Raw genomic sequence first — 19,972 nt, forward strand, 5'->3', positions numbered from 1 at the left:
GTGGTGTGGTATCCTTTCAAATGTTCAATGGTTAAAGAAAGGGGGAGGGGAAAACCTTTACTATCTAAAGATAGAAACAATTTTAAAATTTAATCTAGCTTTGCAGAGGGTAACATCAAAAATTCAATAGGAGTTTGAATCAGTAAGATTTAGTGTATTCTAGTAAATTATTAATTTCTTCAGTGTTCCTTTTTTATTTTTCCCAAAGCTCTTCTCCCCACTCCCCCAACCTAAAACCACTCCATGCCATATATTCAGTGACATGGAAAATGCTCCAACAACCAGCAGCCCTGAGTGCCTTTTGCTATTGATCTCCCGAGTTATTCAAAAAGCGATGTGACCCCTCTCAACAACCTCAGCATGTTCAATGGGAAGGAGGCTCAGTGAGGCCACATGATACATCTGCTGAGCTCAGAGGCACTTCCAGCCAAATCTAAACAGTGTGCTGTCCTCTGAGGAACCAATAGAAAGGCCTGTGCAGAGGAGAGAAGGAAAAGGGCGTTGGGCAGGGCTGAGTTTTATAAAGGAGATAGAAAGCAAGGAGAACATTACCCACCACATAGCCATTTCCAGGGCAGCGCCCAAAAGGAATATGTCACATATTAAATTTGGGACGGTTTACGAAAGGACTTTTATTTTCTGGGGGAAGATGGGTAGAATTATATACATTTTAAGATCCCCTTACATACAAATCTAAAGTAACTTTTTTAGTTTAGAACATACTCATATATGCATAACTTGGTTCAAGGGGAAAATGTGATGATTTGCTGTTTAGAGAATATACCTAGAAAAAGGCAGGCAGGTTTTTTTAAACCAAATGAATCTTCAGAGGAAATGATTCTTTCCCATTTGGGCTCTCTCTTGTCTTGGGCTTCCAGGGTTTTGCTGACAGATCAAAGGAGCTCCTCATCTCTCTCTCTCTTTAAAACTTGACCCAATGGGTCAAGTTCGCCGCTGGGTCCTCTGTGCTCTCTCATGAAAAGCAAGCACCCTCCTCATGCCCTTTGATAGAACTTACTCCTTTGAGATTCTCAGTTTATATGCCAGCCTCCCTCTCTCAAAGGACCATTGAGGTCAGAGGCATTGTTTATCCCCAGGTGTCTCTGACCCACGCTACATCAACCCATTTTGCTGACTCTCCTCCTTACCCACCTTGTAATGTTAATATGCCCTTTTCATTCTGACCTTGGTACTTACTTATGTACCTTGAGCAGCCATACCCATGCTCCGGGTTTTAAGTGCTACCTGCATACAGATGATTCAAGTACATTCCTCCATTCCAGGCTTTTCTCCTGAGCTCCAAATACATAAAACCACTGCCTAATGAACTGGGACGAACCATGTACCTCTCAAATGCAGTGAGTACAAACCTTATTATCCTCTCCCTTCAGATGCCTCCCTACCTATGAGTCCACTTACAATAAATGGCACCACCATTATCCCTGTATACAGGTCAAACTTCTTAGTCATCTGACTCTCTCCCTTTCTTTTATCCAAATCAGAACTGATGCTTCTCTTTCCCTATGAAAACACACACACACACACACACACACACACACACACACACACACGCACACTTCTTTTGCATGATACATAAGTCTAAATGTCCAGGGTGTTTGAGGTGGGGGGCATCTTGATTCATAGAGTTTACCAACATCTATGGCATAAATACTCTTGGCTGCTTTCATGCTACCACTGTGACATCACTGAATATGAGGAAGCTGGGAAGAAGTGGCCAGTAGCACATTGTTATGTAGAATATACACTATCTAGATGAAAAATGGGCCACATACTAAATGTGATAAGCTCAGGGAAGGCCTGCATGGTGGGTCTTACAAACTCAGAGAGGGTCATCTAAACATAACAATTCCTAACTAAAAGTGGGTCATGAGGGCTACCTGGGCCTGTAGCTTCTTTGATAAAGGTCAATATTTACCTTTGAAATTGTCAATTGTCTTTGTGCATCAAAGATAACATACCTTTGAAATAGCAGAGGACTATTCATTTCCAGACCCAGATTTCCCCACTTTGCTTTCTCCCACCTTCCTCATCTACCTCCATGGATTTCAGGTAACCCTCCCTGGTTCCTCCCTGGATGCTAATCTATATATATAAAAGACTAAGTGAACGACCAAACGTTCATGTGACCATCTGACCAACAGCCAGTACATATGACGCATGCTGGCAATCTATATATATAAAAGGCTAATATGCTAAGTGTCCATCCGGGTAATGACATCACATAGCAACGCCCAGCTTCCTCTCCCTAGCGACTAGTCTCCTTGCAGTTTCTTCAGCCCAGGAACACTACTTGCTTTATAGCCAGGTGGAAACATTTTACACTAACCAAATGTCTGTGAAGCATTTTCCCGTGCCTCATTTCATTTGATCCTCACAGAATTCCTGGAGTAGATAGAGAGGAGACTCAGTGGAATCCTATTTTCTTCTCATTAGCCAGAAAACAGAGATTTAAGAAGCTTAGAAACTTGACCTGCTGAAAAGAAGTAAGAAATGGTGGATCTTGAAAATGACTTCAGGTTTTCTCACTGTGCAGAATATAGTCAAACACTGCTGCAGTTAAATATTTTACCCTTTGTTCTCCCTGTGTGCCCTACAATAATAATCTGCTTTGTGTTGATATTTACTGCTGTGTTGACAATTACCTGAAAGAGAAGTTGGGGTGCTTCACTGGGCTGGAAAAAGTTTAGCTAAATTAGAAAGCAGGTCTAATTAAGCAAGTTTATTATCCTATCTAATAAAAGAGAAACATGCAAATTGACCATCATTTTGCTATGCCCACCAGCCAATCAGTGCTAGTATGCAAATTAACCCAACTAAGATGGTGGCAGCCACAGAGCTGGAGCAAGCAGGAGGCTTAGGTTGTCCCCAGTGATGGAGGAAACCAAGCTTCCCGCCCGCCCTGCTCAGCCCTGGCCTCCGCTCAAGGCTACAAAGTTTCAATTATAGAAGATAAATAAATCCCAACAAAGATGGTGGCGGCCACGGAGCTGGAGCAAGCAGGAGACTTGGGTTGCCCCTGGCGATGGAGGAAGCCATGCTTCCAGCCAGCCCTGGCCTCCACTCAAGGCTACAAAGTTTCATATGGAAGATAAATAAATCCCAGATACCTGCTTCCAGCCAGCCCTGGCCTATGCTTGGGTCGCCGGGGGGCATAGCCAGCCTGCACACCACCACAGGCCCCTCGCCCAAGCTGCCCCACGCCCCAAGGGAACCCCCACCCTGATTCGGGACACCCTTCAGGGCAAACCAGCTGGCCCCCACCCATGCACCAGGCCTCTATCCTATCTAATAAGAGTAATATGCAAATTGACTGTCACTCCAACACACAAGATGGCTGCCCCCATGTGAACACAAGATGGCAGCCACAAGATGGCCAGCAGGGGAGGGCAGTTGGGAGGGACCAGGCCTGCAAGGGAGGGCAGTTGGGGGTGATCAAGCCTGCAGGGGAGGGCAGTTAGGGTGACCAGGCCAGCAGAGGAGGGAAGTTGGGGGTGACTGGGCCTGCAGGGAAGGGCAGCTGGGGGGGACCCAGGCCTGCAGAGGAGAGCAGTTGGGGGGGACCAGGCCTGCAGGGGAAGGCAGTTAGGGGTGATGAGGCTGGCAGGGAAGGCCACTTGGGGGACCATGCCTGCAGGGGAGGACAGTTGGTGGGGGACCAGGCCAGCAGGGGAGGGCAGTTTGGGGTGACCAGGCTGGCAGGGGAGGGCAGTTAGGGGTGACCAGGCCAGCAGGGGAGGGCAGTTAGGGGGAATCGGGCTGGGGGGGAGCAGTTAGGCATCAATCAGGCTGGCAGGGAAGTGGCTAGGGGGTGATCAGGCTGGCAGGCAGAAGCGGTTAGGGGCAATCAGGAAGGCAGGCAGGCAAGCAGTTGGGAGCCAGCAGTCCTGGATTGTGAGAGGGATGTCCGACTGCCCGTTTAGGCCTGATTCCAGTAGGATCGGGCCTAAACGGGCAGTCAGGCATCCCTCAAGGGTCCCAGATTAGAGAGGGTGCAGGCTGGGCTGAGGGACACCCCCTCCCCCCCATGCACGAATTTCCTGCACCAGGCCTCTAGTTTTGTTATAATGGGAAGAAATCTTCAGGTACAAAAGATCTGCAAAGCATAGCCTAAAAAAATATAAAACGGGGGCGAATGTACCTCTTTCAGAATTGTTTCTACCTTTATTAACAAACCACTGTCTTCCTTAAAGTAATTCCAGCCACAAAGTGACATACCTTCTCCCTGGGCCTCCCTTTCCTTAGTCTGAGGTTGGAATTGCCTTTATTGCTGCCACCCATGGTACAACTCTGTGACGTTCAAAATTCTGCTGACAGTTTTCCCGCCCTTTCCCTAAGCTCCAAGTCGCTGGAGAGAATTCTGTTGTCTGTAGAGCTTCAGCTGAGGATTCCACGCAGCATCAAAACCTTCATTAGTCAGTCAGCCCTTCTCATGCTGTTTTCTACACTGGCTGCTCTCCTCAAAACTCCTGAATCTCGAACAACCCTTAGTTTTTCAGAATTCTCTCACCTAGGCCTTCAACTACTGACCACTAAGTCTTTTCTCAGGCACACCCACCACATATGTACTAAGTAATTAAATTTTCACTAGTCCAGGCTCCAGCCAGCAGTAGATTTTTTTGCAATACATGTATTATTTGAGGAGTCATTTCCTGCATAGCTTCTAATCAATTTCCCACAGAAACAAAGATCACCATCCCATGTACTAGAACTGCTTTATCTAATGTGCCTGAGTCAATTCATCAATTGTTCTTGAGGCAAGAATTATACTTTATTCCACTCAAGCACAGTACATGACACAGACCGACAGTTAAGTGCTCAAAAACTATTTGTTGAATGAACCAGAGAACAATGTTTTTGGCTATTTCTCTCACGATAAGTACCCAGAGACTTAGACAAAACCAGTAAGACTCAATCTTTACTCCCAGAAGATAAACTGCCAAACTCTTTAACAGTTATAAAAATTTCAGGTCAACTTAAGTCTGATGATTTCTTCTGAAGTCTTGTTTGCAAACATAGTTACCACTGATAATATATTAGTTGTCCTCTACTGTTCCTTAATTAAAATAAAATCTTTACACCCTGCCCAAATCTTTTATTCTAAGAGTTCTTAGCATATTGAGCTCTTTTTAATTTATAAACCATGCTCTCGGTGTCTTTCTAGTAAAAACAGCATTAAAAAGCTGCAATCCTTGAATAAGTCAAACTGAGGCACAACAGTTTCCCACCAGGATGGAAGTTTCTGGATGAAATCTGGCTGGCAGCAGAGGAAGTTAATGGCTGTAGCTCTCAGCCCCTCCTGTCCCGTCCTGCCAGACAACTGTTCCCTCAGGCGGGGGGGAGGGGCTTGGCCACCCCTGACAGATGGACAGCTGACTGCATGGACCCTCTCCCAGGCCCCATTCCCTGTGCAGCTGTGCGCTGGCCTGGGATCCAAGGGGCCTTGTCCCCCAGAGGAGGGGCAAGAATACTGCAGCTGAGAAAGAAGCTCTCAGCGGGAGGGAGGCGGCGGGCTTGACTGACAACAGAAGAGGGCTGGTTTTTTGGAGGGATCTTAGCAACGGCCCTGGTGTGACCTCCCTCAGCCTGGAGACAATCGAATCAGTGCACCATTCTAGCAAAAGCCATGCAGCACAGGCAGCTGACCGTCAAGGTGGTCTTCCTCTCTGCCTGTTAATTACCTGCTCCGTCCCATCTCAGGGTCCCTGCCTTGCCAAGTGCTACTTGAAGGAGTAAGAAACGACCACCCAGCCCCCCTTGCTGCCTGTGAATGTGAGTCCTTGTACATCGGGTTGATAGGCGGGACCGATAGGCGGGTTCCAGACCCCCCCTCCCCCCGGACCCGCAGGGGCTTTATTCTAGAGTCACTGGCGCGTGGCTGCGCTTTTCTTTCTTGTTTGTAGGTGAAATCCCTGTGGCTTCATTGGCTCCTTGATTTAAACCACGCCCGGTTTTCTACCCGCTTTGCTGCCGCGGGGCCAGGCGGCCCGGCCACCACCAGCCCCGCGCTATTGTGTGGATGCCGCGCGTGTCCTCTCTTTGCAGCGATGGCTAACCGGGGCCCGAGCTACGGCTTAAGCCGAGAGGTGCAGGAGAAGATCGAGCAGAAGTACGACGCGGACCTGGAGAACAAGCTGGTGGACTGGATCATCCTGCAGTGCGCCGAGGACATCGAGCACCCGCCCCCAGGCAGGGCCCATTTTCAGCAGTGGTTGATGGACGGGACGGTAAGGACGGCGGGATCGGTGGGCAGGGGAGCCTCCGGGGCCTTCTCTTTTCAGGTGAGGCTGCGGGGGGGAGCAGCTGCTGTCCACCTGGGGTCCCCTGGGAAGGAATGGAATTGCCTTGACTTACTCGGGGTTGGAAGATCTGCCCCCCCCCCACCAACCCCCACCCTCCATCCCCCCCATTCCCTAGCTAGCTCAGGGGATTCTCCACCCATCCAACACAGCAGCTGCCTTCTGAGCTGTTGGCAAATCCGAAGCCCTTTTGCTCTTCCAGTGAAAATAGAGGTAAGTTATTTCCTTGAGATCGCTCCAGCCTTTTTGGTGCAACAGCAACCTTTTTGGTGCATCAGCACCCATGGGTGCTCCATGTCTGTCTGGTGAATGGAGGGGCTCTCAGGGAACTGAAGGGAATGCTTATTTGATAACCGCTTTTCTGACCAGATGCTCCTGTGTTTGGGAAAGCTGGGACCGCAGGCTCTGCTGATTCAAACAATCCCTTCTTTTTCCTTCAGGGTGTGATTGACTGTCGTTACATAACTGTTATCCCACGCTTCTGTTGGGTTGCCCAGCATTTGGGTGATAGGTATCTGGGAGGAGGGTACCCTGTTCAATTGGTGTATACATCATTAGCATATATGGGATGAGTTACTGAAGGCTGACTCGGATCTGCCTTTTGATAGCGGAAATAATCTTAGATGCTATCATTTGACCACCCTGGGCGCCACCACTAGCTCACCCCTGCATTGAAATCATGGCCTCGTCCCTGCACATCATTTCCTATCTGTAAATATTCTTACCCTCACCCGAAAAAAGGAAGGGAGGAGCAAGGATGGAAGGGGATTCCTGGGCTACAGGACTCACTGCAGTCAGCAGCAGTCCTGGGATGGGGTTACCTGCGTCTTTGGGGTTTGTATGGGAGCCTGGCCACCCAGCCTAGAGCCCATGCCTGCCTGAGGCCCAAGACTTGCTTGTGACAAACCTCTCAGCTGTGTCTGGTGGGGGCCAGGGTTCACTTTGCATTAGTGGTGGGTAAATATTGAAGGGAAAATTGATGGTGTCCCTGCCTTTTCCCCTTCAGGTCCTGTGCAAGCTGATAAACAGCTTATACCCACCTGGGCAAGAGCCCATTGCCAAGATCTCAGAGTCCAAGATGGCTTTTAAGCAGATGGAGCAGATCTCCCAGTTCCTGAAAGCTGCAGAGACCTATGGCGTCAGGACCACTGACATTTTCCAAACAGTGGATTTATGGGAAGGTAAACAGCCCTGTGCCCCTGGGGCTTGTTCTCCCCCACCCCCCTTGCCCATCTCTTTGTGAAATCTGCTCAGTGTTCTTCCCTGTGCCTGTGTGTTTGTGTGTGTGTGTTTGTGTATGTGTTTGTGTGTGTGAGGAGGGGGTGTGTTACCAGCTGTCACCCAGGAGTGTTGTTAGCCTCCCCTTTATGATGTTCCATTGAAAGGGGTACCCTCCTCGAAGGAAATGCACACCCCATTTCACACCAGGGACCTCAGAACACTAAGGAGTAAACAGAGAGGAAGCTAAAAATCATTATATGGGTGCCGTTCATTCCTGCTATCCCTCCCACATCATACTCTTTCTGAACAAAAAGCTACTGGGAGAGAGTGGGGAGTGTGTGTGTGTGTGTGTGTGTGTGTGTGTGTGTTTCTGACTCACCAGCAGTGGGACTCATAGATAAAGCCACCTGGTACAATTTTGTCATTCAATCTCAGAAATAAATAGCACCTCAACCGTTTATTAAACTAGGAGCTTGGTGACTATACCTTCCAGATATGTATTCTATCAGAGAGTCTGATAAATGGTTTCTTCTTTCACATTTGCAAATTGACTTGATTAAGAAACCTTAAGAGGCATAAAAATCATATCACATTTCAGGACATATTTAACAATCCACCATTATTGGGGGAAATGAGGTGAATGGAAACACTGCCAGAGAAGTTGGGACCTATGGTCATAGTACTGTGTCCCCCTGAGACCAAATGTAGGCGCCCATCCATGCAACTGTTCACACTAGACCTGCCTGGGCACAGGAAGACAAAGACCAGTCCCAGAAGGGTTTCCAGGTTGTCTATGCTCTGTCCTGCTCATTGTCACTGGTTGTCATCAGTGACCCAACCAGCAGGATGCTCGGGGCATCGACCCAAATGGTTCTGCTGGCAGTGAGAATGGGGTAACTTTCCTGTGATCAATAGACAATGAGATTTTAAGGGACAGTCAGATGATGGTTGAAATATATTTCTAGCAGAACACTATGCTACTAAACAACTTTTAAAGAAATTGTTGCCTCCTTAATCATCACAGCCTACTCTATGTTAGGCAGAGAGCTGGCATTTCCTGTTTCACTCACAGGTGAGTAGTTAAAATCCTAAAATGCCTGTCATAAGATTCCTAGTGTTTGCCATTAGGTATCTAGACATTCAGGCCAGGCCATTGACTTCATGGGCACGTGCCTCCAAATCACTGTGGAATGCCACAGTTGATACTTTCTTTTTAGATCAAAACTATGATGAGTTTCCCCAGCTAATGAAGATAGCTACTGCTTATTGATATTTCCCTATGCACTAGGCAAGGTTCAAGTGCTTTACTACATACTGCCAATCAATTCTCCTACAGTTCTATGAAGTAAAAGTTATTCATTTGCCCATTTCATAAATGACAAAACTGGAGCTTGCCCATGATTGCATGTGTTCATCATTTGGCTGGCTGGTAATTAGCAGAGCTCAGGACTCAAACTCAATCTTTCTGATGCCAAAGAATAAGGCCTTAACTAGTCTGCCATGCCACGCTTCAGCCAGTAGGCTGTTGCCTTCACCTATACGATGAGTGAGCTATTGAGTCATAATGATGATGGATGAGGTTGAAAAGGAGGAGGATGAGTCAGAGCTGTGTGGGACGAAAGGCTAGAGCCCCTGCACTAACTAGGGGGTTTGTGTAAAAGGAAGGGGCCCTCCTGACCTCCCCCCAAGTACAAGAAGTGTAGGAGGATGAAGAACCCGGGAGGGGTATGAGAGGTGTGTCTCCCTAGGGTGCTTTTCTGACTTTCCATTACTGAGGATGCTTTGCTCACCTTTCCCCCTTTTCCAAAGACTATGCAGATGAACTTTCACACTCAGGAGGTGCTGACGGTGATGGGGGAGGGAGAGCAGGTGTTGGTCTACACCACCTCCCCAGCCCTGTGTGTTAGATACCTCTTAGGGAAGAGGGAGGTTGAGAGGCATGAGATAGGGTAGTGGACAGGTGGACTCCAGGACAGGTTAATGCTCCTAGAAAAAGCAAGGATGGGGGGGGGTCTCAACCTCAGGCAGAAGAAGGATGGGGCTTTAAAGGAATTAAGGGAGGAAACCCACTCCTGAGGTACTGTGGCTGGCCTACTACAGGTAAGGCCATGCAGTAGGCAGGGATAGCTGGCCATAGGAAAGCAGTGTGTAGGAGTGTCCAGATGGCCTCTAGCATCCCCAGGGTGTGGTGGCCCTCTCCATGGAGTGGTAACCGAGAACTGAATTTCAGGAAGACTCATTCTAAACCTTAGAGGAGGTACTTGACATCCCCCAAGATCACTGTCTGAAGCTTAGGCCAGAGATGGTTTCTATGCAACGGAGCAAGAGGTTTGAAGGTAGGTTGCTTTGAGCAGAGAAAGAGGGAGGGGCAGTGGCCCTAGAAAACCCAGCAGTGAGCCCATAGTATGGCATGTGGACTGAGCAACCGAGGCTGGGTCCTTTCTGTAGGAGCTGGTTGTCATTCTTGAGTTTGGGGATGAGTATGCAGGCATTAGAGGGATGCTGTGAGGCACGGTTAATGTGTCTATGTGTGTATGAGTGTGTATGTGTTTGTATACAGAGCTATTGGACTAGCCATTTGCTTAGCTTAGTGCCACATGCCCCCTGCTATTCCACACCCTGACTGTGGTTTTCCGTTTACTCACATTCACTCCTGATTCTGCCCATGTGGCCCTGGCTCTTGCAGGTCCAGCCTTCCTTGCCTGAGTACTTCTCTTCCTCCTCTGCATGCATGTTATGCTTCACACCTCTCAGCTCCCCTCCCCCTCTGCCCGGCATCTCTCCAAGGAGGGCTCATCCTGCCCATAGCTGCCCGCTGACTCTGTGCTGCTATTATGTTGCAGACATATAGAGCCTGGAGCCCAGGCTTGCCAAATGCCTTCTGTTTAGGCTTCAGTTATCTAGACAGGCAGAGGCTCCAGATGTACCCACTATCCTGAAAATTCTTTTAGATACAACGTGAAATGTTTGAAATGGAATGGGGGCACCAGAATGAAAGGTTCTGGACTTTAAAAAGGAACCCAGGGCTGAATGGTCCAGAAAACAACCCATTCACAGGGATGTTATAGACAAAACTAGTAAAGTTCCCTGGGAGGGAGCTGGTGATGCCGAAGGAGTAAGGGCACTTAGGGCATGGGAGAGGACTGGGCAAGTCTCTCTTCAACAGGAGAAGCTGAGCGTCTGGTTGGTGCCTTTCAGGGAGGGCCACTGGAAAGAGCAGGGGTAGCGCAGGGATGGGGCTGACTCAGCTGTCTGTGACTCAGAGGAGAGCAAACTGGAGCTTAGATTTCAGCATCTTCAGAGGGAAAGGGGGAAGGAGAGAAAGGGATGAGCAAGAAAAGTGTGTTTGTGTGTGTGTGTGTGTGTGTGTGTGTGTGTGTGTGTGTGTGTGTAAAAGAGAGAGAACATGTGAGAGTTAGTGAGTATGCTTGTCAGACAGACCCAAAAAACACTTATCCTGGAAGGTAGTCCAGTGAGTCAGAAATTAGACTGTGGTTCAAAGCTCTGCTCCATCACGTATCAATTAACTTTTCTAAGCTTCGATTTCCTCAGCTGTAAATGAGAATAATCATATCTACTTCACAGGGTTGACATGGGGAGTGAGATAATGCGTGAGCAGTGCTTAGCATAGTGCCTGGCAATAATAGTGCATAATAAATGTAAAAATTACTACTGTGATTGGCCTGGCCTTTTTTTTTTTTAGTACTAATACAAAATGAGAGCACAGGAGCAAGGCTGGAACGGCACAAATTTTGTCTTGTAACAAATGGATTCCATTAATGGCTTTACACAGAAGCTGGCAGGGTTACCTGGATGACCTTTGCCCTCATTTGTCTGCCATTCCTCAGTAGGGAGGGGCGGGCTTTGCAGGTCACCTTACTGACTTTTTCCCACCTCCTGGCCATTACCCTCCTTTTTTTAAAAAAAATATTTTTATTGATTTCAAAGAGGAAGGGAGATGGAGAGAGAGATAGAAACATCAATGATGAGAGAGAATCATTGATTGGTTGCCTCCTGCACACCCCCTAATGGGGATCAAGCCTGCAACCCGGGGATGCGCCCTTGACCGGAATCAAATCTGGGACCCTTCAGTCCGCAGGCCAATGCTCTATCCACTGAGCCAAACCAGCTAGGGCCTGGTCATTATCCTCTTGATGTCTTTCCCCAATTTCAGACCCAGAAGATCTCAGCACAGTGGGAAGAGCATGAGTCTGGGAGCCACGTAGATGGGTTGAAACCCTTTAACTATATCCTAGTTGTGTGACCTTGTTTGAACTGCTTAGCTTCTCAGAGCCTCAGTTCCCTTCTCTATAAACGGGTCTAGCGCCTTCCTCAGAGAGTTCTTGTAAGAATTAAATGAGTAAAATGCCTAGCACAATGCTGGCTTCTTTCCCCTACTCTAAGTCCCTTGACGACTAACCTTTGTATAACTGTGGTGAACATTACACATGTAGAATTCTAGAATGTCAGAGCAGGCAAGACTCAAAGATCAATCAAATCTGATTACTCTTCTCCGTGATTTTACTGACGATGAACCAGACACCTGGGTTTGTCATGCCTCCCTGTCCCCCCTCCCGGATGGCTGGCAGTTAGTGGGGAGGTGGGCTGTACAACCGGGGGTGGAGTGCCTGGAAAGTCTAAATATATTCTCTGAGGAGGTGCCACTGCATGTGTCATTCCTCAACAGCAGAGCAAAGAGATATTTCACCCAATTTGAGAGATATTTTGGGATATTGTGAGGTGCCTATAGTGACTCGAGACGTCACAGATGCCTCCTGCTTGAAGCCTCCTTTTCTATCCGAACAGCCTTCACAGCATTTCTTACAAGTGCTGCTCCCAATTGTGTTTGGCTGGTTTTCCCTCTGGCAGGGGTTCTCAAACTCCAGCGTGCATCAGAACCACCTTGTTAAAACAGATTGCTGGGCCCAGCCCCAGAGTTTCTGAGCTATTATGTGTGGGGTAGGGCCTAGGAATTTGCATTTCTTACCAATTCATAGGTGACACTGCTTCTGCTGGTCTGGGAACCACTGCCCTAGAGAGTTTCTCCAGGGAGACAAGCAACAAAAATTAATTGAATTCACAGTGCAAGCCCTGCCTCCCCTCTGACGTTTCTCCATTGACTATAGCAAGCTTTCCTCCACCTTGAAAGGAGAATTGGGGCCTATGCCTAAGTTACTACTCAGGGAAATAAGAAATGACTCCTCCTTCCACTGATTGCTTTCTCTCTAAGTCCCAGAAAGATGAAAAAAGTTAGTAATCCAGGAGTAGCAAAGGATGAGTCAAAACTGATGTAATATGGAAGCAGCTTTGGAGCAGAATTTTGACCATAAAACTAAGTTTCAGTATTGAAAGTAGAATGTCCAACTCAACTTTCTCCACTAATGTGACGTTTCTCTGGCCTTTTTTTGTTTTGTTTTGTTTCCTTTTTACTGTTCTCTATATTTTTCTTTTCAGAGACATGCATAAGCTATCATGAAAGTAATAAAAAAAAAACCAAAAACACAAAATCTTTGTTCTAGTATCTTTAGGGTAATGGACCTTGAACTTTATGGGCATTAAGAATCCCTGAGGTTGGGCCAGGGGGGCCTTACAATGCAGAACCTTGGCCCCACTCCCCAGAGATTACCATTTGGTAGCTTGGAGTGGAAGAAAGACCACACTTAGAGAAACACTGTTTTGTGATAATGCAGCAAACAGGAAGCACTCTCTTTTCAAGTAGAAGTGGCAGTCGATATCTGAGACTCTCTGAAAAGTTTTGTTGGTGAGACAGGGAAGCTGCTGGGCCACCATCTTTTTTCACAACTTCAAGTTCTAGGTAGCTTCCCCTGTGACAGGGAGCTAGAGGTAGCCTGATTAAAACTCCCAGCTGTTAGTATACACCTGGCCACTCCGCTTTCATGTGTCTCTACCCTTCTTTGTCCAACGGTCTCATTCTTCTTTTTATTTTTTATTTGTGTTAATTCTCACCCGAGAATATTTTTTCCCCAATGATTTTTTTTTTTTAAAGAAAGAGTGAGAGGGAGGGGAGCGGAGAGAGAGAAAGAGAGAGGAAGAAAGAGAAACATCGATGTGAGAGACCAAGACTGGGAAATGAACCTGGGACCCTTTGGTGCTCGGGCCAGTGTACTATCCATTGAGCAACACTGGCCAGAGCAGAGGTCTCATTTTTAGATCACCATTAGGAGTCAGTCTCATTTCTGCTCTTGAGCATCTAGAAAATCCCCAGCACTTAGTTGGTGCTATTCTCTCCCCGCTGCACCCCGCCTCAACACCCTGTTTGGGAGAATAGCCTTCAGCAGTGGTTTTCAAATGGTCTTGCCACAGTATCTAGGGGTAGCTTTCAGGGAGCAAAGAGATTCCAAGCTCCCAGGCCTCTGAGCTGGCTCACAGCTTGGAGCAGAGCCCTTCTAATTATTGATTTTACTATTTGACTTTGTAGAAGATATCTCTGAAGGAAGGAGTTATTGCGTAATGAATACTATTTAGTACTTACCAAATGCCAGACATTTTGATTTTTTAAGAAATTGAAAACCAAAGAACTGGAGCAGTGCTTGCCTGTCCAATCTGGCTGCATCACAATCGCCTCAGGAGATTGTCCCAGAATCTGAATTTTTAAGATTCTCAGGTAATTCTGATGATCAGTCTCATTGGGAGCCACCAGGTGAAACCCGAGTTTCTCAAACTTGCCTGATGGAGTGTATTAAAAATATAAACTGCTAGGCCCCACCCCAGGCCTGTCGAATCAGTCTCGCCAGGGAATGACCTCAAAATTCATATTTTTAAAGAGACCCCTGTACCATCCCATAAATCATCCAAGAAGCTCTTGCCCTGAAGCAGGCTTTGCTCTCGGCAGATGTTGCACTTGGTGGTGACACAGCAGTTTAGCTTTCCTTGCTTTCTACCTGGCACACTTCACAGATACTGCTTCATCTCGCTGCTCCTTTAGACATTTAAACGTTTACCCCCCAGTGACAGGGATCAGCCTCCACCAATGGCCCCTTCCACCCACAGCCCTTGATCTGGGCTTCGGAGCTGGTAAGAGCAGTGCGGCCTGAGTGCTGGAATTCTTCCCAGAGCATCTACCAGAAACGGAACCACACATGACAAGAAACAAGCTAGACACGAACTAGTTACAGACACAGGTTTCGGTTCAGGGCGTTATTTAGAATCTGGACAGTAACTGACTTGAACTGCTTTTTCTTGCTTCAATCTTTATTTGAGTTGAGACCTGGAGAAATTATTTCAGACAAAAACACTCAAGGACTTACCGCCATTCGCTGCTGGTGCCTTTGATCTTGTGGGGTCCCAGAACTGTGGCCAGTTTTCTCCTCCCAGTGCGTTCGCTCCGGCCTGGCACTGAAGCAGCCACGGCTGTACCTTCGGATCATCCCTGATCACCGAGGCAGGTGCCTCAGCCAGCCTGCGGTGGGGGCCCGTGTCAGGTGGCTTAGTGGACGGTTTGTGTGCTTTATTTTCAGACACCAGAGCTAAAGCCAGGCCCTGGTTTACTTGGTGGGTGAATCAAGTTAGTTAATATCCCTGGACTCATTTTTTTTATCAATACATTGGGAGGAATAGCATCAATTCTATGGGGTCGATGTCACGTAAAGTGTCTGGCCTATAATTCATATCAAATCTTTTGCCTTGGAAACTCTCTTAAGGAAAACCTTTCTATGTTGTTCCTATCGACTGCCTCCTTTTCTAGTTTCTTTGGCCCCAATCATGTAGTTGCTTTCTTTTTCATTCTCTGGGATGGAGGTGGAGAGGTCTTTATAGTTCTAGATATCTTCCTTTCACCCCCAACTTAGTTCCCTCCATCCTTTCTGGGTTCATGTAGTATATACTTTAGCCCTCTACATGAAGGAGGCTGGGTCTCTGGTTAACAGAACTTGCTTCTGCACCCATGGCTCCAGCAGAGTGTCTGTGGCTGTGTTACTGGCTGTCAAGCTCCACAAATTCCCAGAACCTGGACATACCAAGCATCAGAAACATCCCAGTGTGCTCATTGTACAGAGTGGAGATGTGTGATTCACCCTAACCTTCCTAAGCCTCCCTGTGCTTAATCATTTCTCTAGGTTCTCTTTAATGACTCACTACTTAACAACAGACCCTCTCCCTCTCTCTTCCTAGAGTGGTCCTTCAGAACAGCATCACTGCGGTTCTATTTTTTTTTTTTTTAATATCCAAATACCCTGCTATTCAGCGACAATTACAAAAATGTTTTTTTTATCTGTAGAAGAGAAAAATCATGCTAATGACCACATCTGTGTTTCCTCTTTCTTAATTCTCAGTATTCCTTGTGCTCTCTTCCTTTCCTCCGCTGCCCAGATTCTCCATTCTCCACCATCTCAGCTGTCCCTTGAGTCTTGGGGACTCTACATTTAGAGCATTTTATCCCTGTATCCATTAACCAGTCCCACAGGGCCTCAGGGTCCAGGAAACTGCCCATGGTTAATGGGACGGAGGAGAGAAGGATCTGCTGTCTCTCTCATCTTTGAATAAATGGACATCCTGAACTGGACTTCCTCTGTAGGCCTTAATTGCTTATTTTATTAGAGTTGTACTCCATTCTCACTTCCCGTCTGCCTTTCCCCCAGAACTCTGTATTTCCCAGTGACTGCGCAGCAGCAGTTGGGCTGGAGAGCCCACAGATGGCTCACTCAGCCTGAAGAGAGCCTTTTAATCTTTGTCCTTTAACTTTCTCCACTCCCCAGCAGGCTGCATGCTGCCTTCCTTTCTAACCCTGTGCCTTTAGCTTTTGCATTCCAAACTTGGCTCGTATGGACCTTGGATCTGGTTCTAAACTGCAGGGCTAATCACACAGCAGCATCTTTCTCAGTCCAGGACATGTTAGTCAACTGGAAGGGAGGAAGGGAGAAAAGATGGGAGGAGCAGGCTGACCTGGAGGGTCTAATTGCCTTCTCCTTGGGTTAAGGGTCCCCGGCCATCTCAGCTAACAGTGCTTCCCCTCCCATAGATCTCTCTCTCTCTCTCTCTCTCTCTCTCTCTCTCTCTCTCTCTCTCATGCATGCTTGCCTACCACTTATTTATTGTCTCCATTAACTCCTTCAAGCAGCACAAAATAAAGTGTCTCTCATCTGTGTCACTTGAGTGCTTCTGTGTTGATTTGCTTTTCTTCATTTGCCAGGCCTCTAGCCCAAACAGCCGTGTGAATACTCAATTTGATGCACATGGGTGATTTTAGATCCTTTTAACCCAGATAAAGTGAAAGAGAGAAGCCACCTGGGGTTTGGTGCAGTTAATCCATCCAACCAGTTTCTTTCCAGTCTCCTTTTCTTTTTCCCGTCCTGAGGAAAATCCTCTTCCGTTATCCACCACACCAGTCTGCCACAGGACTTCTCCGCGCCACAGCCAGTAGAACCCACCCAGGCCAGGGCCTCTGCTCAGAGTGGGGACATACCTAAATCTGAGCTACTAAGTGTTTGGAGTGCCTGATTCATACAGCAACTCTGAACAGGTTAGAAACTGGCATCTCTGGTATGCATCATATAGAAAAGAATGAGCCCAGTGATTCTTTTGTTTGTTTGTTTCTGAGAGATTGGGCTATGCTTATCTTCAGGCCACTTTGAGAAGTATTTGCTATCCCTGTCCCACATTCATGATTGCCTGCAGCCTCTTATCAGAACTTCCTTCCCGAAGGTCTAGCCCCCTCTTTCCAGATTCCTTGGCCCTGACACATGGTTGGCTTGAATCTCTTCATTGGTTTCCAGGGAAGGACATGGCAGCTGTGCAGAGGACCCTGATGGCTCTAGGCAGCGTTGCAGTCACCAAGGATGACGGCTGCTACCGGGGAGAGCCATCCTGGTTTCACAGGTAAAATCCTTTCTCGGCCCTGCTGGAGCACAGGTTGACTTTAACAAAGGGAGCATCTGAAGCCGTGTAGTTCCCAGAGGCCATTTCAACACAAAGTCCGTAGGGCAAGCACTCCTGGCCCCACAACTGAGTCCCCCAGAGCAAGGGAAGACCGATGCTGATGTTCAGGTCATCATCCTCCCCAGGGCAGAAATGGTCAGGCCTTTCCTACCATTGTTTCCAGGTTCTGGTCCTTCTGAGATTGAGCAGGACTAAATTGCTTTTCTCAGAGGTGGCTTGATGTCTAAACTTGGTTTTATTATGATCCAAGTAGCCCTGAATATCAAACTAATATCTATTCTCTCTCTCTCTCTCTCTCTCTCTCTCTCTCTCTCTCTCTCTCTCTCCCTCTCTCCCTCTTTCTCTCTCTCTCTCTTATCTATCTCTACATATCTATCTATCTATCTATCTATCTACATAATGAAGGGAAATATGTACTATTTGCCTGAGACAGTGGTTAATACCTGTCGTCCTGGTGTATTTATTAATAGCACTCTCAGACGTGGCCTGGTCTGAATAATAAATTATACAGTCACATCAGTAAAGGGCCTTTTCCTAAGGAGATTTGTTTTGTTGTTGTTGTTGTTTCAGGAGTTGGGGGTAGCAAGGGAGCTGAAACTCAACCCAATAATTCAGTGGGAGATGAAGAGAAAAGAAAATGTTGTACCAGTTAACTGACTCTTCATTTCCCTAACCCCCTTTTCTTCTTTTTGACGGTTATAAAAAGGTGCAAGTCTGTGTTATTTTAAAAAGAACTTGGTCTGAAAATCACCTAGATATTGGCCAGTTGAAATCCTGGTTTCAGTCCTAGTTTTATTAATGACCTCCCATGGTCTCTATGGCACCCACAGCCAAAATTAGTTACTATCTGGCCCTTTATTGAAGTTTGCTGACTTCTTGTCTAGAGTAAGAAATTTCCCCTTTATAACTTCTAGGTCCTTCAGCTCTAAAATGGAACTTTAACCCTTAGCCTTTACAGGGAAGGGTGGAACGGGATTAAGGACATGCTTTGTAAGAAGAGCTGGTTTTAATTTTCATAAGGGTTTGAAGTAACTGTGAGAGACAGGGTGACAGAAAAGCTATCTGAGAGTGAAGTCCCCAGAGAGGCAGCTACTGATCTTGGCTGAAAATTCTAGAAAAACATCTGGGCTCCCAAGGAGTAAGAGTTCATGCATCATGGCAGGGCTTGCTTGTGGTAGAACCGTAACTCAGGGTGGGTCCATTGCTTAGGGCCGTGGTCCGCAAACTGCGATTCACGAGCCACATGCGGCTCTTTGGCCCCTTGAGTGTGGCTCTTCCACAAAATACCACGGCCTGGGCGAGTCTATTTTGAAGAAGTGGTGTTAGAAGAAGTTTAAGTTTAAAAAATTTGGCTCTCAAAAGAAATTTCAATCATTGTACTGTTGATATTTGGCTCTGTTGACTAATGAGTTTGCTGACCACTTAGGGTGTGGCCATAGCTCAGGGTAGAACCACAGCTCAAGGTGGGACCATTGTTCAGGATAGAGCCATAGCTCAGAATAGGGCCATTGTTCAGGATAGAAACATAGTTCAGGGTAGGGTCATAGTCCAGCGTAGGGCCACAGTTCATGGCCAGGCTGTAGCCTAGGATAGGGCCTGCTCGTATATCCGGTGACCGCCCCCACCAAAGCCTGTCTAACTACATATCTTGCGAAGGGTTTGAAAACTGTCAGAATGACATTATTCCATCTCACTCCCTCTGCCCAGGAAAGCCCAGCAGAATCGGAGAGGATTTTCAGAGGAGCAGCTTCGCCAAGGACAGAATGTGATAGGCCTGCAGATGGGCAGCAACAAGGGCGCCTCCCAGGCGGGCATGACGGGGTACGGGATGCCCAGGCAGATCATGTGAGATGCTGCATCCTGTCCCCAGTAGAGAGGACGGATGTTCCACACTACGGTCTCTATGACAAAGAAATAGTTAGTCACCTTCTGACCTTTCTCAAAGCCTCCTGTCCCAGGTTTTTGCAAGTGCTGCATTTCTGCTGAGAATCCGCGTTGCCTACTGCTGCCACCTTCTGTTCATTTAGAACTATGCAAAGACTCCGCTTCCTCCCCCTCAGCTCCTTCTTTGCCCTCAAGCCTCCGTTTGCCTGATTATTTATTTATTTATTTCCCCAAATTTTCCCTTCTCAGCTTATAGAACACACCAAATAAACAAATTAGTCTTATGTCTTAAAGTGTAAAGTTCATTTTTTTTTTTTTTGTCTTAGGGACTTTGCAGGTAGGACTGATTCCTATTTCACTCAAGTGGACACTAGGATAGAATTAAGCTGTAGCTGTAACTGTGCAAATAGAGCTTAGCTTTGAGGAAGCTCTTACAAGGTTGTAATGTTTATCTCTGAAATTGTAGTAGACAATTGAGAAATAGTTTTGCCCACTCCGAGAGCCCAATGTCATGAGTTCAAGAATAAGGTCTTTGACCCCCACATATTTTTTGAGTACCTACCTTGTTCTTATTATTCTAGACTCTGTGGGGAATGAGCAAGCCAAAATCCCAGTTCTTTTTTTTTTTAAATATATTTTATTGATATTTTACAGAG

General features: G+C 47.0%; 1 protein-coding gene across 2 annotated transcripts; it reads left to right on the forward strand.

Moving 5' to 3' along the window:
• Positions 1–5,352: 5,352 nt before the first annotated feature.
• Positions 5,353–19,609, forward strand: TAGLN3 (transgelin 3). 2 transcript variants are annotated; one of them, XM_080654339.1, is made up of 5 exons: positions 5,353–5,790; positions 6,064–6,245; positions 7,324–7,498; positions 17,270–17,372; positions 19,140–19,609. In XM_080654339.1, the coding sequence occupies exons 2-5, from the start codon at positions 6,066–6,068 to the stop codon at positions 19,279–19,281; spliced, it is 600 nt and encodes a 199-aa protein (XP_080510465.1). In that variant the 5' UTR covers positions 5,353–5,790; positions 6,064–6,065; the 3' UTR covers positions 19,282–19,609. The 2 variants fall into 2 exon arrangements, with proteins under 2 accessions (XP_080510465.1, XP_080510464.1); XM_080654338.1 differs by lacking the exon at positions 5,353–5,790 and having other exon boundaries at positions 5,946–6,245.
• Positions 19,610–19,972: the final 363 nt, after the last annotated feature.

This window comes from Plecotus auritus (genome assembly GCF_963455305.1).
Source record: "Plecotus auritus genome assembly, chromosome: 2".
Taxonomy (NCBI): domain Eukaryota; kingdom Metazoa; phylum Chordata; class Mammalia; order Chiroptera; family Vespertilionidae; genus Plecotus; species Plecotus auritus.